This window comes from Osmerus eperlanus, unplaced genomic scaffold (genome assembly GCF_963692335.1).
Source record: "Osmerus eperlanus unplaced genomic scaffold, fOsmEpe2.1 SCAFFOLD_192, whole genome shotgun sequence".
NCBI lineage: Eukaryota > Metazoa > Chordata > Actinopteri > Osmeriformes > Osmeridae > Osmerus > Osmerus eperlanus.
This window is the reverse complement of record NW_026911942.1, coordinates 22,501-42,262: the sequence shown is the minus strand read 5'-3', so window position 1 is coordinate 42,262 and position 19,762 is coordinate 22,501. Positions and strand designations below refer to the sequence as shown.

At 48.8% G+C, this 19,762-nt stretch overlaps 1 protein-coding gene across 1 annotated transcript; it reads right to left on the bottom strand.

Moving 5' to 3' along the window:
* Positions 1–1,589: 1,589 nt before the first annotated feature.
* On the bottom strand, positions 1,590–18,864 carry LOC134016793 (golgin subfamily A member 7B-like; the record flags this gene model as incomplete). Its single annotated transcript, XM_062456087.1, has 3 exons — positions 18,707–18,864; positions 3,150–3,275; positions 1,590–1,760 (listed from the first exon to the last, which is right to left on the bottom strand). Coding segments are annotated over exons 1-3 (309 nt in total), but the record flags the coding sequence as incomplete, so codon positions are not given.
* Between the last annotated feature and the right edge of the window lie 898 nt (positions 18,865–19,762).

Here is a 19,762-nt window from a genome sequence, read left to right as displayed (position 1 = left end):
GGTGTGTGTGTGTCTTTGTGCCGTATGCTGTGTGTGTGCAGTGTGTGAGCAAAGTGTTTATGTGTGTTGAGCGTGTGTGCATGCTGTGTTTGTGCGCATGCGTGTGTGTGTGCGTGCAGTGTTTGTGCGCATGCGTGTGTGTGTGTGCGTGCTGTGTTTGTATGTGCGTGTGTGTGCATGTGTGTGCATGTGTGTGTGTGCATGTGTGTGCATGCTGTGTTTGTGCGTGTGTGTGTGCATGTGTGTGCGTGCTGTGTTTGTATGTGCGTGTGTGTGTGTGTGTGTGTGTGCGTGTGTGTGCGTGTGTGTGTGTGCTGTGTGTGTGTGCATGTGTGCGTGCTGTGTGTGTGTGCACTTCACAGGGGAGTGAATGATGTGCTCTGCTGCGTCTGCACATCGTGCTGGGTGGGTGCAGTCTTATCACTGTAATCAGAGGCTCTCCAGCTTCAGGAGAAATAAACATCTCCTCTCAGGCAGCCTGATAACATCTCCACATCTCCGCAACATCTCCCGTCTGACGAGCACATGAAAGGAGAGCCAGGAAGGCCACTTTTGCTCGACTTCAAAATGCCAACGTGTTCCATTGTGTCAGCTTCCAGTGTGTGTGTGTGTGTGTGTGTGTGTGTGTGTCTGTGTGAGAGAGAGAGAGCTGCGGGCGTGTGTGTGCTAATGTGAGTGTGAGCTGTACGTTCATGTCTGTGTGTCAACTGTGTGTGTGTGTGTGTTTGTGTGTGAGCTGTGTGCTCGTTTGTGTGTGTGAACCATGTATTTGCGTGTGTGCGTGTGTGAACCATGTATTTGCGTGTGTGTGTTTGTGTGTGTGTGTTTACTGGAGGAAGCCGAAGGATGGTGATAGAATAGATGTATGACTGCTATCAGGAGAGGTGCATGCTGGGACTTCACACTCCGTTCCGTCAGACACACAACTAAACAAAGCGTCCGTCTAACGGAGTGTGTGAGAGGACGATATGTGTTTGTGTCCTTCTGTGTGTGTGTGTGCTTGTTTGTCAGTGATTGTGTGTGCGTGTCTGTGGAGGTGGTTGCGTGTGTGTGTGTGTTCCACCTGAGGAGCCAGTGGAGCGGAAAGACAGCTGAGGGCAGGATTATTCACCAGGCCTTTCTCAGGACGACCTCGGCGGCTGGGCTGAACACCATGTTATGGTTGGCAGGGAGGTTGGCAGGGAGGTTGGCACGGCGACCACACAGGTGCAATGCCGTGGGACACACACCTGACAGCAACACTGTGGAAGGCTGGATCAGACCACGCCGATGTTCCCTTGCTTTCAAGTTCAGTAAGTGTGCGTGCCTATGGTTGCATGTGTGTGTGTGTGTTAGTGTGTGCACATGCCTACTATGGCTGTGTGTGTGTGTGCACCTGAACAGAGTAGAAGGCCACTACCAAAGTTCTCAGGACAGACAGGAACATTATAAGCAGGATCTGATGCAGCTCTCTATTTACCTGCTCTATACGATATGACCCATACAGCCCCCAGGACCGCAGTAGGAGTTACTATAGGAGACTGGCTGGGGTGTGTGTGTTTGAGTACAGTGTGTGTTTGTGTACAGAGTGTGTGGGTGTGTTTGTGTACAGAGATGTGTGTGTGTACCTTCTCGTAGCGGGTCTCCATGCAGAGGAAGATGACGTAGGCGGTGACACAGGCCAGGCAGCCCTCCAGGTAGGACTGCCCCCCCATGCTCTCTGCCTCAGCGTAGTACCGGTTCAGCGTGCTCACGGTGTCTGCAAACAGCTTCCGCTCAATCTGTACACACATACACATGACACACACATAAATACACGCACGCACACATACATACACGCACACACACACACACGTATGACACACACATACATACACGCACATACACACGTATGACACACACATACATACACGCACACACACACACGTATGACACACACACACATACATACACGCACACACACGTATGACACACACATACACACACGCACACACACACGTATGACACACACATACACACACGCACACACACACACGTATGACACACACATACACGCACACACACACACACACGTATGACACACACACACATACATACAAGCACACACACACACACACGTATGACACACACACACATACATACAAGCACACACACACACGTATGACACACACACACTCGGAAGTTCACACCACACACACACTCGGATGTTCACACCACACACACACACACGCACACACACACTCGGATGTTCACACCACACACAGCATAAACAACAGTGTGAGGTTTTTTAGCAGAACTGTGTGAGTACTGTGACACAAGCTGTTCCATGGCCTACCAAGGACACACACACAAAGTCACTCCATCACACACACACACTCCACACCCCCCTGTTCCCCTGCAACATGGCCCACAAAAAACACGTTCTCTCACACTCACTCCTCTAACCCCCACCAGCAACATTCTGTTTTCCTCAAATAACTCTTTTTTGGGACCTATTTAGAATCATGAGTCATCTCCCTGATCACAGCTGCTCCTCAACCTGGGGAGACGGCAGACTGAGAAGAACTACAAACAAGAGAGACAGAGAGACACAAAAGAGAGGGAGAAATGTGGCAGAGAGAGAAGATAAAACAGGGAGAGAGAGAGAGATAGAGAGAGAGAGGGAGAGAGAGGGAGAGAAGGAGGCGGGGAGAGGGAGGAGAGAAAGGGAGAGAGAGAGAGAGAGAGAGAGAGAGAGAGAGAGAGAGAGAGAGAGAGAGAGAGAGAGAGAGAGAGAGAGAGAGAGAGAGAGAGAGAGAGAGAGAGAGAGAAAGGGAGAGAGAGAGAGAGAGAGAGAGAGAGAGAGAGAGAGAGAGAGAGAGAGAGAGAGAGAGAGAGAGAGAGAGAGAGAGAGAGAGGGGGAGAGAGAAGGAGAGAAAGAGAGAAGGAAAGAGAGAGAGAAAAGGAGGGAGAGAAGGAGGGGGGGAAAGAGGGGGAGATAGAGGGAGAGAGAGGGAGAAGGAGACTAGCAGTCACATCTCTCTGATCTGACTGTCCAAACCCCTCTGTGCACCTCTATACGTATGTTTGTGTGTAGATGTGTTTATGTGTGTGTGTAGATGCGTGTGTGTGTGCAAATGTGTGTACGTGTGTTTGTGTGTGTGTGTGTGCAAATGTGTGTGTGTGCTCACCCTACTGTCTAGCTCTGAGGGGAACTTGGTCTGGAACCTGCAGGTAGTCCCTTCACTGTAGTCTCTCTGGATGAACACCTTGTTTACCAGAGAAGCAGTGTGTCTCAGATCCTGGAGGTTGTGGAACTGTAGGAAACACACACAAAAAGGATATTTAACACTCGTTCATTGAAAACCAGATACAATATACGCACCAGTGTTTCCCATTCATTAGCTAGGAAAGTTTGATGCTAGTTCTCCCCTGCTGACCCTCCCACACTGTCTCCCCTGCTGCCCCTCCCTGCTGCCCCTCCCACAATGTCTCCCCTGCTGCCCCTCCCTGCCCCTCCCTGCTGCCCCTCCCACACTGTCTCCCCTGCTGTCCCTCCGACACTGTCTCTCCTGCTGCCACTCCCACACTGTCTCCCCTGCTGCCCCTCCCACACTGTCTCCCCTGCTGCCCCTCCCTGCTGCCCCTCCCTGCTGCCCCTCCCACACTGTCTCCCCTGCTGCCCCTCCCACACTGTCTCCTGTCACCTGGTCAGACCTTCTCAACAGGCTGCAAGGACAGCACCTGGTCAGACCTTCTGAACAGGCTGCAAGGACAGCACCTGGTCAGACCTTCTCAACAGGCTGCAAGGACAACACCTGGTCAGACCTTATCAACAGGCTGCAAGGACAGCACCTGGTCAGACCTTCTCAACAGGCTGCAAGGACAGCACCTGGCTGCCTGCCCGAGCGTATCAATGGGCCAAGCCCAGGATGATTCCAGTACGAAAGGGCATTAGAAATGTCTAATTTAGTTTTAGTTCAGTCAAAGAGTATAGAAGAACAAGAGGCGAAACTCTAGTGCTATTTTGGTAACAGCCACTAGGTGGCGCTTTGGTAGTGCGGCCGCAATTTTGGGGTGAATAACTGGAGTTACTGGACAACAGCACAAATAGTTACTAGCTAGTTATAGCTACCGCAGATCATTTTATATATATTTTTTTGTGTTGACGTTAGCTAACTAACTAGCGTCGGCAGCTGTGTACCTAGCAAGCATTAGCAGCATTTGTATCGGTTAAATGTACGTAGTTAAATTACAGCAAATATTTAACTGTAAAGTATACACCTTTTAAAGGATCCCTTGATAAAGCAGCCTCTGCCGGGTAGAAGGGGACATTTGAGAAAATCTAAAAGGTTAACACCAACATTTAGTGGCAGAATCCATTGTTATGTCTACAAAATTAATTTAGATTTAGTATAAGTTTAGCTAGCTTGCAAATACTGAAGATAGCCTACCGAAGTTGAGTTAGCCAATGTCGATGCTAGCGTTAGTTTGCTAGCTGTAGGCTATTTCACTGGGTCTTGCAGCACTGCTTGATTTACTGAAATTATTATTTACATATTTACATTTATTCATTTAGCAGACGCTTTTATCCAAAGCGACTTCCAAGAGAGAGCTTTACAAAGTGCATAGGTCACTGATCATAACAACAAGATAGCCACAAAAACATTGCGAGTAGCCAAAACATGAAGCACACATTGTGAACAACCAAAGTGCCAAAGGGAAGAACCATAAGAGCATGGAGTTAAACAAGTTACAATTAAACAACATGAACCGCTATAAGTGCAAGTGTACCTGTGGAAAAAGCAAGCAACAATAATAAAAACAATATATCACAGCGAGTACAAAAATTTAAATCACTAACCACAAGAGCAGCAAGTCTTTAAGCAAGAGTCATTGTGATCCTTGAGGAAACTAACATCGGGTCAAGCTAACCATTCCTAAGTACCGTTGTACTCCCGGAACAAGTGCGTCTTGAGCCTTTTCTTGAAGGTGGAGAGACAGTCAGTGTCTCTGATGGAGGTGGGGAGTTGATTCCACCACTGGGGGGCCAGACAGGAGAAGAGCTTGTGTTGGGACCGGGCGGTCTTGAGCGGTGGGACAGGCGGTTGTCTGAAGAAGACCGTAGGTGACGGGTGGGGGTGTAAGGCTGCAGGAGAGACTTGATGTAGACAGGTGCAGTCCCGTTCACTGCTCGGAAGGTCAGTACCAGGGTCTTGAATCTGATACGGGCCATGATAGGTAGCCAGATAGATTATGAAATGTTATGTTCTACTAGCCATTTGTCTACTTTAGCAAGTCACAGTATTTCCCACCCCTGATAGTGTAACTGAGACGACACAGTAAATAATTCCTCTTTCAAGTAATAAGCCCCCGTTGAAATGTTGAGAATAAATTATCTGCACGGTCTGTAGAGATCTTGGGACGAAGCCACTTTTTTGTGTTTTGCTAATGCAGAATTCGGTCAAATAAAATCAGTAAAATAGACGTAATGAGTGGCACATAATGTGAAGTAACATGGGATTTGATTTTGTTTGAGTCTTGACTTGTCCCTACAAAAAAATCCACTTGTCCCGGACAAACCTTAATGTCGAGGCCTGTACATGGCTAGACTGTTGATACAGATCAGAATCCATCATATCTTGCACACCCAAAATCAGCGAATCTCAAATCAGCGCAAATTAAAATGCGCTTCAAAGAATTTCAAACCAAACTTTTTGTGCGGAAAAAAGTGGAAGACTTGTCTGTAAGTCTGTGAAATAAACTGTTAAAAGGGATTTGATGATCACTAGTCTAGTGTTGTAGTGAGGTCCACAAGACCACACGGAGCCAACATCTTGCCACACCTGAAGAGTGATTCAATCACATCAGAATCAGCCCTTGTGACACCCTCAGTATGCTGATTACCCACCAAACGCCGATGCAAAGGAACCATAGAATGGGGGGGGGGACCTCCCCAATCTACCAAATCAGCCCTCCTGCTAGCTTGCAAGCTTCAAAGGGCCTGATTTAGACAACACGTCTCCAGCGACCATTTGCTATCCGTTTCGGCGGCGATTTGAACAAAGAACATACCTTGATCAGAACTTTTGAGGAAAGTTCTTGAGACTTTACCACAAGAGTACAAGGTCGAGAATTATGAGAGGGATATTTGTGTTATGTTTGTTACTTTGTTTTAATGTTGTGTTCACTGAAATCTTGATTCTAGTAACAACTCCTTCTTCCTGAAAGATAACCATGTCATTCTTGGTATCTACACGAAGCTATCATAATAAAACAATCATTCAACTATATTTTGTAACTGTACCAAGATGTCCAGAACAATATTTGAACCATCGAATGATCAGCCAGAGATCAGATCACACCTTTGGTAGGTGTGAAGGAAGGAGGGGGGAGTTGAGAACCCAGCTTCCCCCAATCCACATCTGACCCCAGACGGGTCCTCCCTCGAACTGTATAAAGCCCTAAGATGACCATCAATCTCGGACTCCAGCGAAACCGACCATGGCATGAACGCCATCAGGATTGGCGTTCCAAGGACGTCGCCAAGCTTCTCCTGAGATTCAACTTTATAGTGATCGCGACACTATCTGGACGTTTCAACAGAAGAACCAAAAACGCAATTCCAAATGCGACTTCACTGAGATCCCGCAGACTCAGTCACATGACCCAGCGCAGCCACGCTGTGACTTCAGATTCTTCAAATGGACCTTTGGCGCAAACCGCCCTCAACATCATTGATCAACCCCTGATCAAACGTAACTATGGCTAACGCTCTTTCCTCCTCGACATGGCATTGGCGTGAGCTCTGTTTATGATTTGTAAGGATGTAATCACTGACTGTACAATTTCTGCCTTTCTTTAAGTTAGACCATTTCATTCTGTTCATTGAAACCAATCTCTCATATCAAACCCATAATCCAACTTTTCATAAGATCTGTTTACCTTACTTGAATAAATTCATTGTAAAGATATTTTGACGTGCGTGTTCACTGATGTTACGATTGGCTCTACTCTTAGAACGAATTCATTCCTAAAGATGAGACTGATTATTACATATTAAACATAGGATTCCCTAATGTCCTAAACCAATATTAGGGTGGTGCCCCAGACTTTATGATAAATTAAGTATTTCTATCTTTAAACGAGCAAACCCCGCTACAATGTTTAAATTATTCTGTGTTGTCATCATTCAGTTTTTAACAAAGCAGCTGATATTGCCAAAAGCAACAGCAAGCTAGTGGACTGCCGAGTCGCTTTCACCCTAAAATGGCGCTGCTATGGCGCTGGTGTTGCAATGGAACGTTCTATTGGTTTTCATTTATTGTCAATAAAACTTATTTGGTTCAGTTCTAGTTCTGTTTTATTGTTTGCACCAACATCAACAAATAAATTTCCTTGTATGTGAAAATGTACTTGGAAATAAACCGGTTTCTGATTCTCAAAAAACAAGTCAGAACTCAAGGTGCATAGTGTACCATGATAGATGGTTTTTAGTTTTACTACAAACATGCTCTAATCAATTTATTGTTTTTACCAACGGTGAACTGCGATGAACTCTGTCTTGTTTACCATGTGTTGTGGGTGTGACATTTTCTCTGTGTCATCGCCACTCATAGACGACCAGTGTGTTTGATGTTTGTTTGATAAAAAAAAAAGAAAATAAATGTCATAAGCACAAACATCTTCATAGATAGCCTCTCTCTGTAGCTCTCAAAATTCACCAGACTGATGACTGAAGACTTGGACATGGACCACATGTTCTTCAGGGGCAGCATGCCTGCTGATGACTGAAGACTTGGACATGGACCACATGTTCTTCAGGGGCAGCATGCCTGCTGATGACTGAAGACTTGGACATGGACCACATGTTCTTCAGGGGCAGCATGCCTGCTGATGACTGAAGACTTGGACATGGACCACATGTTCTTCAGGGGCAGCATGCCTGCTGATGACTGAAGACTTGGACATGGACCACATGTTCTTCAGGGGCAGCATGCCTGCTGATGACTGAAGACTTTGACATGGACCACATGTTCTTCAGGGGCAGCATGCCTGCTGATGACTGAAGACTTTGACATGGACCACATGTTCTTCAGGGGCAGCATGCCTGCTGATGACTGAAGACTTGGACATGGACCACATGTTCTTCAGGGGCAGCATGCCTGCTGATGACTGAAGACTTTGACATGGACCACATGTTCTTCAGGGGCAGCATGCCTGCTGATGACTGAAGACTTGGACATGGACCACATGTTCTTCAGGGGCAGCATGCCTGCTGATGACTGAAGACTTGGACATGGACCACATGTTCTTCAGGGGCAGCATGCCTGCTGATGACTGAAGACTTTGACATGGACCACATGTTCTTCAGGGGCAGCATGCCTGCTGATGACTGAAGACTTGGACATGGACCACATGTTCTTCAGGGGCAGCATGCCTGCTGATGACTGAAGACTTTGACATGGACCACATGTTCTTCAGGGGCAGCATGCCTTCTGATGACTGAAGACTTGGACATGGACCACATGTTCTTCAGGGGCAGCATGCCTGCTGATGACTGAAGACTTTGACATGGACCACATGTTCTTCAGGGGCAGCATGCCTGCTGATGACTGAAGACTTGGACATGGACCACATGTTCTTCAGGGGCAGCATGCCTGCTGATGACTGAAGACTTGGACATGGACCACATGTTCTTCAGGGGCAGCATGCCTGCTGATGACTGAAGACTTGGACATGGACCACATGTTCTTCAGGGGCAGCATGCCTGCTGATGACTGAAGACTTGGACATGGACCACATGTTCTTCAGGGGCAGCATGCCTGCTGATGACTGAAGACTTGGACATGGACCACATGTTCTTCAGGGGCAGCATGCCTGCTGATGACTGAAGACTTTGACATGGACCACATGTTCTTCAGGGGCAGCATGCCTGCTGATGACTGAAGACTTTGACATGGACCACATGTTCTTCAGGGGCAGCATGCCTGCTGATGACTGAAGACTTGGACATGGACCACATGTTCTTCAGGGGCAGCATGCCTGCTGATGACTGAAGACTTTGACATGGACCACATGTTCTTCAGGGGCAGCATGCCTGCTGATGACTGAAGACTTGGACATGGACCACATGTTCTTCAGGGGCAGCATGCCTGCTGATGACTGAAGACTTTGACATGGACCACATGTTCTTCAGGGGCAGCATGCCTGCTGATGACTGAAGACTTGGACATGGACCACATGTTCTTCAGGGGCAGCATGCCTGCTGATGACTGAAGACTTTGACATGGACCACATGTTCTTCAGGGGCAGCATGCCTGCTGATGACTGAAGACTTTGACATGGACCACATGTTCTTCAGGGGCAGCATGCCTGCTGATGACTGAAGACTTGGACATGGACCACATGTTCTTCAGGGGCAGCATGCCTGCTGATGACTGAAGACTTGGACATGGACCACATGTTCTTCAGGGGCAGCATGCCTGCTGATGACTGAAGACTTTGACATGGACCACATGTTCTTCAGGGGCAGCATGCCTGCTGATGACTGAAGACTTGGACATGGACCACATGTTCTTCAGGGGCAGCATGCCTGCTGATGACTGAAGACTTGGACATGGACCACATGTTCTTCAGGGGCAGCATGCCTGCTGATGACTGAAGACTTGGACATGGACCACATGTTCTTCAGGGGCAGCATGCCTGCTGATGACTGAAGACTTGGACATGGACCACATGTTCTTCAGGGGCAGCATGCCTGCTGATGACTGAAGACTTTGACATGGACCACATGTTCTTCAGGGGCAGCATGCCTGCTGATGACTGAAGACTTTGACATGGACCACATGTTCTTCAGGGGCAGCATGCCTGCTGATGACTGAAGACTTGGACATGGACCACATGTTCTTCAGGGGCAGCATGCCTGCTGATGACTGAAGACTTTGACATGGACCACATGTTCTTCAGGGGCAGCATGCCTGCTGATGACTGAAGACTTGGACATGGACCACATGTTCTTCAGGGGCAGCATGCCTGCTGATGACTGAAGACTTTGACATGGACCACATGTTCTTCAGGGGCAGCATGCCTGCTGATGACTGAAGACTTTGACATGGACCACATGTTCTTCAGGGGCAGCATGCCTGCTGATGACTGAAGACTTGGACATGGACCACATGTTCTTCAGGGGCAGCATGCCTGCTGATGACTGAAGACTTGGACATGGACCACATGTTCTTCAGGGGCAGCATGCCTGCTGATGACTGAAGACTTTGACATGGACCACATGTTCTTCAGGGGCAGCATGCCTGCTGATGACTGAAGACTTGGACATGGACCACATGTTCTTCAGGGGCAGCATGCCTGCTGATGACTGAAGACTTGGACATGGACCACATGTTCTTCAGGGGCAGCATGCCTGCTGATGACTGAAGACTTGGACATGGACCACATGTTCTTCAGGGGCAGCATGCCTGCTGATGACTGAAGACTTGGACATGGACCACATGTTCTTCAGGGGCAGCATGCCTGCTGATGACTGAAGACTTTGACATGGACCACATGTTCTTCAGGGGCAGCATGCCTGCTGATGACTGAAGACTTTGACATGGACCACATGTTCTTCAGGGGCAGCATGCCTGCTGATGACTGAAGACTTGGACATGGACCACATGTTCTTCAGGGGCAGCATGCCTGCTGATGACTGAAGACTTTGACATGGACCACATGTTCTTCAGGGGCAGCATGCCTGCTGATGACTGAAGACTTGGACATGGACCACATGTTCTTCAGGGGCAGCATGCCTGCTGATGACTGAAGACTTGGACATGGACCACATGTTCTTCAGGGGCAGCATGCCTGCTGATGACTGAAGACTTTGACATGGACCACATGTTCTTCAGGGGCAGCATGCCTGCTGATGACTGAAGACTTGGACATGGACCACATGTTCTTCAGGGGCAGCATGCCTGCTGATGACTGAAGACTTGGACATGGACCACATGTTCTTCAGGGGCAGCATGCCTGCTGATGACTGAAGACTTGGACATGGACCACATGTTCTTCAGGGGCAGCATGCCTGCTGATGACTGAAGACTTGGACATGGACCACATGTTCTTCAGGGGCAGCATGCCTGCTGATGACTGAAGACTTGGACATGGACCACATGTTCTTCAGGGGCAGCATGCCTGCTGATGACTGAAGACTTTGACATGGACCACATGTTCTTCAGGGGCAGCATGCCTGCTGATGACTGAAGACTTTGACATGGACCACATGTTCTTCAGGGGCAGCATGCCTGCTGATGACTGAAGACTTGGACATGGACCACATGTTCTTCAGGGGCAGCATGCCTGCTGATGACTGAAGACTTTGACATGGACCACATGTTCTTCAGGGGCAGCATGCCTGCTGATGACTGAAGACTTGGACATGGACCACATGTTCTTCAGGGGCAGCATGCCTGCTGATGACTGAAGACTTTGACATGGACCACATGTTCTTCAGGGGCAGCATGCCTGCTGATGACTGAAGACTTGGACATGGACCACATGTTCTTCAGGGGCAGCATGCCTGCTGATGACTGAAGACTTGGACATGGACCACATGTTCTTCAGGGGCAGCATGCCTGCTGATGACTGAAGACTTTGACATGGACCACATGTTCTTCAGGGGCAGCATGCCTGCTGATGACTGAAGACTTTGACATGGACCACATGTTCTTCAGGGGCAGCATGCCTGCTGATGACTGAAGACTTGGACATGGACCACATGTTCTTCAGGGGCAGCATGCCTGCTGATGACTGAAGACTTGGACATGGACCACATGTTCTTCAGGGGCAGCATGCCTGCTGATGACTGAAGACTTTGACATGGACCACATGTTCTTCAGGGGCAGCATGCCTGCTGATGACTGAAGACTTGGACATGGACCACATGTTCTTCAGGGGCAGCATGCCTGCTGATGACTGAAGACTTGGACATGGACCACATGTTCTTCAGGGGCAGCATGCCTGCTGATGACTGAAGACTTTGACATGGACCACATGTTCTTCAGGGGCAGCATGCCTGCTGATGACTGAAGACTTTGACATGGACCACATGTTCTTCAGGGGCAGCATGCCTGCTGATGACTGAAGACTTGGACATGGACCACATGTTCTTCAGGGGCAGCATGCCTGCTGATGACTGAAGACTTTGACATGGACCACATGTTCTTCAGGGGCAGCATGCCTGCTGATGACTGAAGACTTGGACATGGACCACATGTTCTTCAGGGGCAGCATGCCTGCTGATGACTGAAGACTTTGACATGGACCACATGTTCTTCAGGGGCAGCATGCCTGCTGATGACTGAAGACTTGGACATGGACCACATGTTCTTCAGGGGCAGCATGCCTGCTGATGACTGAAGACTTGGACATGGACCACATGTTCTTCAGGGGCAGCATGCCTGCTGATGACTGAAGACTTTGACATGGACCACATGTTCTTCAGGGGCAGCATGCCTGCTGATGACTGAAGACTTTGACATGGACCACATGTTCTTCAGGGGCAGCATGCCTGCTGATGACTGAAGACTTGGACATGGACCACATGTTCTTCAGGGGCAGCATGCCTGCTGATGACTGAAGACTTGGACATGGACCACATGTTCTTCAGGGGCAGCATGCCTGCTGATGACTGAAGACTTGGACATGGACCACATGTTCTTCAGGGGCAGCATGCCTGCTGATGACTGAAGACTTTGACATGGACCACATGTTCTTCAGGGGCAGCATGCCTGCTGATGACTGAAGACTTTGACATGGACCACATGTTCTTCAGGGGCAGCATGCCTGCTGATGACTGAAGACTTGGACATGGACCACATGTTCTTCAGGGGCAGCATGCCTGCTGATGACTGAAGACTTGGACATGGACCACATGTTCTTCAGGGGCAGCATGCCTGCTGATGACTGAAGACTTTGACATGGACCACATGTTCTTCAGGGGCAGCATGCCTGCTGATGACTGAAGACTTTGACATGGACCACATGTTCTTCAGGGGCAGCATGCCTGCTGATGACTGAAGACTTTGACATGGACCACATGTTCTTCAGGGGCAGCATGCCTGCTGATGACTGAAGACTTGGACATGGACCACATGTTCTTCAGGGGCAGCATGCCTGCTGATGACTGAAGACTTTGACATGGACCACATGTTCTTCAGGGGCAGCATGCCTGCTGATGAATGAAGACTTGGACATGGACCACATGTTCTTCAGGGGCAGCATGCCTGCTGATGACTGAAGACTTGGACATGGACCACATGTTCTTCAGGGGCAGCATGCCTGCTGATGACTGAAGACTTTGACATGGACCACATGTTCTTCAGGGGCAGCATGCCTGCTGATGACTGAAGACTTGGACATGGACCACATGTTCTTCAGGGGCAGCATGCCTGCTGATGACTGAAGACTTGGACATGGACCACATGTTCTTCAGGGGCAGCATGCCTGCTGATGACTGAAGACTTTGACATGGACCACATGTTCTTCAGGGGCAGCATGCCTGCTGATGACTGAAGACTTGGACATGGACCACATGTTCTTCAGGGGCAGCATGCCTGCTGATGACTGAAGACTTGGACATGGACCACATGTTCTTCAGGGGCAGCATGCCTGCTGATGACTGAAGACTTTGACATGGACCACATGTTCTTCAGGGGCAGCATGCCTGCTGATGACTGAAGACTTTGACATGGACCACATGTTCTTCAGGGGCAGCATGCCTGCTGATGACTGAAGACTTGGACATGGACCACATGTTCTTCAGGGGCAGCATGCCTGCTGATGACTGAAGACTTGGACATGGACCACATGTTCTTCAGGGGCAGCATGCCTGCTGATGACTGAAGACTTGGACATGGACCACATGTTCTTCAGGGGCAGCATGCCTGCTGATGACTGAAGACTTTGACATGGACCACATGTTCTTCAGGGGCAGCATGCCTGCTGATGACTGAAGACTTTGACATGGACCACATGTTCTTCAGGGGCAGCATGCCTGCTGATGACTGAAGACTTGGACATGGACCACATGTTCTTCAGGGGCAGCATGCCTGCTGATGACTGAAGACTTGGACATGGACCACATGTTCTTCAGGGGCAGCATGCCTGCTGATGACTGAAGACTTTGACATGGACCACATGTTCTTCAGGGGCAGCATGCCTGCTGATGACTGAAGACTTTGACATGGACCACATGTTCTTCAGGGGCAGCATGCCTGCTGATGACTGAAGACTTGGACATGGACCACATGTTCTTCAGGGGCAGCATGCCTGCTGATGACTGAAGACTTTGACATGGACCACATGTTCTTCAGGGGCAGCATGCCTGCTGATGACTGAAGACTTGGACATGGACCACATGTTCTTCAGGGGCAGCATGCCTGCTGATGACTGAAGACTTTGACATGGACCACATGTTCTTCAGGGGCAGCATGCCTGCTGATGAATGAAGACTTGGACATGGACCACATGTTCTTCAGGGGCAGCATGCCTGCTGATGACTGAAGACTTGGACATGGACCACATGTTCTTCAGGGGCAGCATGCCTGCTGATGACTGAAGACTTTGACATGGACCACATGTTCTTCAGGGGCAGCATGCCTGCTGATGACTGAAGACTTGGACATGGACCACATGTTCTTCAGGGGCAGCATGCCTGCTGATGACTGAAGACTTGGACATGGACCACATGTTCTTCAGGGGCAGCATGCCTGCTGATGACTGAAGACTTTGACATGGACCACATGTTCTTCAGGGGCAGCATGCCTGCTGATGACTGAAGACTTTGACATGGACCACATGTTCTTCAGGGGCAGCATGCCTGCTGATGACTGAAGACTTGGACATGGACCACATGTTCTTCAGGGGCAGCATGCCTGCTGATGACTGAAGACTTGGACATGGACCACATGTTCTTCAGGGGCAGCATGCCTGCTGATGACTGAAGACTTTGACATGGACCACATGTTCTTCAGGGGCAGCATGCCTGCTGATGACTGAAGACTTGGACATGGACCACATGTTCTTCAGGGGCAGCATGCCTGCTGATGACTGAAGACTTGGACATGGACCACATGTTCTTCAGGGGCAGCATGCTCACAGGCCCCCTAGAGGGGCCGAGTTTCACCCCCCATAGTCTCACAACATCCTGTGGGAAACTCAACACTTAGTTACGATTGTGTTTGTGTGTGCCTGTGTGTGTCTCATTCTCTCTCTCTCTCTCTCTCTCTCTCTCTCTCTCTCTCTCTCTCTCTCTCTCCATTTATCACTCCATCTCTGGTTCTATCTCTCTCACTCTCTTTTTCACTCCCTCTCGCCCCCCTCCCTCTCCCTCTCACTCCCCCTCTCGCTCCTCTCCCTCTCTCCCCCTCTCTCCACCTCCCTCTCTCTCCACCTCCACCTGGAAGCCCTGTCTCCATAGAACCTGGACATATGAAGCTTCTCTAAATGTTATCATCATCCCTGTCCTGCTGATTACAGTCATTAGCTAGCTATTCTCCAGGAATACGGATCCAGGATCTGAATGTTAACACATTCATGAGTCTGTCCACACTAACCATACAGTACAAGATGTTTGGCAGATGAACCGGCTTTAGATATGCAAACCCGCCTCACACATACAGCTTCATGCACACAGCCTCACACACAAGGTCAAACACAACCTCACACACACACACACATGCATTTGCTATATCCTTCCAATTCCCTTGATTTGTTCGATCTCGATCTCCATCTGCAGATTTTCATCCCCTTTAAAGGTTCCATGACATGCTGTTTTTTAATGCTTTTATATAGGCGTTAGTGGTCCCCTAATACTGTATCTGAAGTCTCTTTCCCGAAATTCAGCCTTGGTGCAGAATTACAGCCACTACGAGCAGTCCCACAGTGAGCTTTCCTCAGGACGTGCCGTTTCTGTGTCTGTAGCTTAAAATTATATGAGGAGGAGAGAGGCAGGGCTAACTGCCATGCTTCGGTCGTTTGCAAACCATGATGTCTCTCGAGGAAAAACCAAAATCGCACTTGTATGGTCGTAGTTCATTTTTTCTTGGTGGGCCAAATTCTATGGGCGGGCAAAACAGAGAAAGGGGTGGTAACCTTTCCCCTTATGACGACATAAGGGGAAGATTTTCAGATCGGATCATTTGAGCTTTCGTTTTCTCAAAGGCGGAGAATACCCAGGGCTTGGTTTACACCTATCGAAATTTCTATCCACTGGGGGACCAAAGGCAGGCTAGGGGAACTCATATAAATGTTAAATAACCTCATCAAGTGAAATGTTCATGTCATGGGACCTTTAATCTAACTTAATCTCTTTCTCCTGCTTTGGCTCTCTCGCTTTCTCTTGTGTACCCTGCCCTCTCTCTCTCTCTCTCTCTCTCTCTCTCTCTCTCTCTCTCTCTCTCTCTCTCTCCTCTCTCTCTCCTCTCTCATTTCATCCTTTCTTCCTCCATGGTTTTATCCCAGGGGCCATCTTACTGTCCTCATAAACAAATCACTATTAATAGATATACTCACATTCATTTGGCCCTGTTCACCGACTTCTCATTAGGGTAATAGGCCCAGTGTGTTTCCATGTGTGTTTGTGTGTGTATGTGTGCTCTAGCAGACAGTATGAGTCTGCTCTAATCGCTGTATTTGATTTCGTCTGTCATCTAGAAGTGCATGAAGAAGACGAGAAGAGAGGAGAAGACAGGAGAGAAGAGAGGACTTATTGTAATCTCTCCTTCCTCTTTCCCTCCATCCTTCTGATACCTACTAGGTGAACCAGATATCTATCAAAGGTGCCAGAGGTCTACCATGTATACTACAGGTCTACTAGGGGTCTACCCCATGTTGTACCAGAGGTTTACATGAGTACCGCACATCTACCAGGAGTACCAGAGGTCTACCAGGAGTACCAGAGGTCTACAGGAGTATCAGAGGTCTTCAGGTATACAAGAGGTCGACCAGGTATCTAGAGCCCCACAGCCCTGTCTTGTACTGTACACCATGTCTACACCTTTACTGAACGTCAGACTCTCCTCTTAAAATAGACCTTAAGGACAAGAACAAACGACGTTACTGTCATGCTAATTATACACTGCACTGTGTTCTGCATTTGTGCATCTTTCATCCCTTCGACACGGCTTCAACATCTCGTCAACACTGCCCCCCAACCCCTCGCACCCCCACCCCCCCTCGCACAACCCCCCTCCACCTCGCACCCCCACCCTCCCTCGCACAACCACCCTACACCCCCCACCCCCTCACACCATCATCTCTGAAGGACTGCTACCAGCTCTTTATCCTTCCAGCACAATCCTCTCTCCCTCTCTCCCTCTCTCCCTCCCTCTCTCCATATGTACTGTAAACGCTGCTGTTCTTTTGAGACGCTCGTCTCTGATGGTTACAAATGGGGCAGGCTGCTCACATTAAATCTGTCATCTATAATTGATGGCTCTTGGACATCAAGTCTTAGTGTGTGTGTGTGTATGTGTGTGTGTGTGTGTGTGTGTGTGTGTGTGTGTGTGTGTGTGTGTGTGTGTGTGAGAGAGAGCGCTTAGATGGCGCTACTGACAGACCTCCAGAAATAATCAGTGCGGCTCTGCCATCAACTCGCCAGCCTGGAAAGAACTTCCAATCAATCTGACAGCTCGGTGCTCACCAGCACTGTCTGACTGACAGCTTTAACAAGTATAGAATCTCCAAAACAGTCACAGAAACAGATGGTGCAAACATATGTAATGAGGGGTGAGGTGGGGATCAAACCCCCAAAAAAACAGTTTTAACCAGAGCAAGTACAAACGTCCCTGCTTACCAGATACACACAGACACAAAACACACATATAAACACCCCCCAACATACACACACACACACAGACAATCCCAACCCCCCCCCCCCCCCACGCACATAAACCAGTGCCATCACATTGTCACCATGGCAGGGCCAGTCTTATCACAGCAGCAATACTCCCAGTGTGACTGTAAAGGGGGCGAGTCTCCCTGTGGCCCCGCCTCGTCCCCTGGCTCTGGGGAACACACTCCCTGGGGTCACACACCCCTGGGGTCACACGCCCCTGGAGACAGGAAATGGTTCCAGTAAATCCAAATCTGTGAAATTGCATCAGCAGTTGTACCAAGGGTACATAATATTATGTCATCATGTACGTACATCATATATTATGTCCTGTAAGACTCCCAAACAACACAGAATAAGTGTTCATACACACAGAGGCACAGTAGGCACACACATCATTGCCTCTGTCCATGGTGCTGATGCTCCTCACAGGTGTAATCTGACTTCCACAACCACCGAAGATAAATCAAATTCCGTGAATACATCCCTCTTAGGCGTACTTCTCTTACAGACGTGAATGGAATCCGACCGTCTACGAATACAGCACGTACAGTAAAATGTGATTACAGTAGTCCACTGTCAACAGTGCGATTTTCTGTCTCATTCAAACGCCACGGACACCGCGCTAGTGTTTCGAAAGACGTGGTAATAAGCGTCGTGTCCAAACTGATTAACATGGTGAATGTCTGTATTTTAACTGCTGGGGAATGCCAAGATCATCTGAACGGCAGGGAAGGACGCGCGCTGAAAGATGCAACCGCTGCCTGGCGCATCTTCTCTCTCGTGGACTCAGACATCAAAACCATTCAGCGTTCCCGTGGACATATATATCAAATTACTAATACATTCAATACTTACCTCTGTCGCCATATTGCCATCAGAGGGTGCAGGGTGGGTCCCGAGCTGAAATCGTTCTAGGCTTCAGTTCTTGTTGGGACGAGGGATAGAGCAGCTCGAGCTTCATAGGAGGGCGGGCGGAACGCATTGGCACGCGCGATATTTATGCGTGGCGTGTGTGTGTGTGTGTGTGTGTGTGTGACTGATGCTATTGGGAAAAGGGGACTGGGCAATTACAGATGAGTTTTAATCATGCATACATCAAGAGAAGACCAGAAGAACAGTGGGTTAGAGACTAAAATCTTCAAATCTGTATGATCGGAAGAAATAAACACATTCCTAATTTGAGCCAAACCCGAGGTCATTTGGTGTTTCTGTTCCATGAACCATTTTTGTTCCCCATGAATAATTTCATTGGCCATAAATAATTAATTTAAAATGCCTTCAACTTCGGCGTCTCTCCCTCTCTCAATCTGTAGTCAACAACATCAACAACATCCATCTCGTTCCGGCTCTTCTGCCTTGATAAACACGCTGTTTCTTAAGAGGAGCAGAGACGGGAAGCCGAGAGAGGAGAAGTTCCCCGAGGGAAACAACAGCGTCAGCACAAGAAGGCTCCGCGTCCTCTCCGGTCCAGGTGGTGATGGTGCAGTAACTGGAAATAAAACAAACTAACAAGAACTCAAATCGAATCAAACTCTAGTCACACCATCGCATTTTTTTAATGAAATGTCAGAAAAGTAACTGTCCAGCTTTACACAGGTCAAAACATATCAATAAAGATCCTGCTAAAATACAACTGTCTTCTGACAGAACAACAACGACAAGAACCATATTGTTCCTATTGCCAAAGCAATCTGGCCAGGGGGGGCATCAAATCTCTCTCTTTTTCTCTCTCTTTCCCCCCCTCCTCCCTCTCTCCTCCTCTCTCCCCCCCCTCCCTCACTCTCTCCTCCTCTCTCCCCCCCCCTCTCTTTCTCCCTCTCCCTCCCCCCCCTCTCTCCCCAGGAAGACCCTGGCTCACAGATAGCTGCCACCCGGAGAAAGAACACAACAGCAGCTTGACTTCACACATGC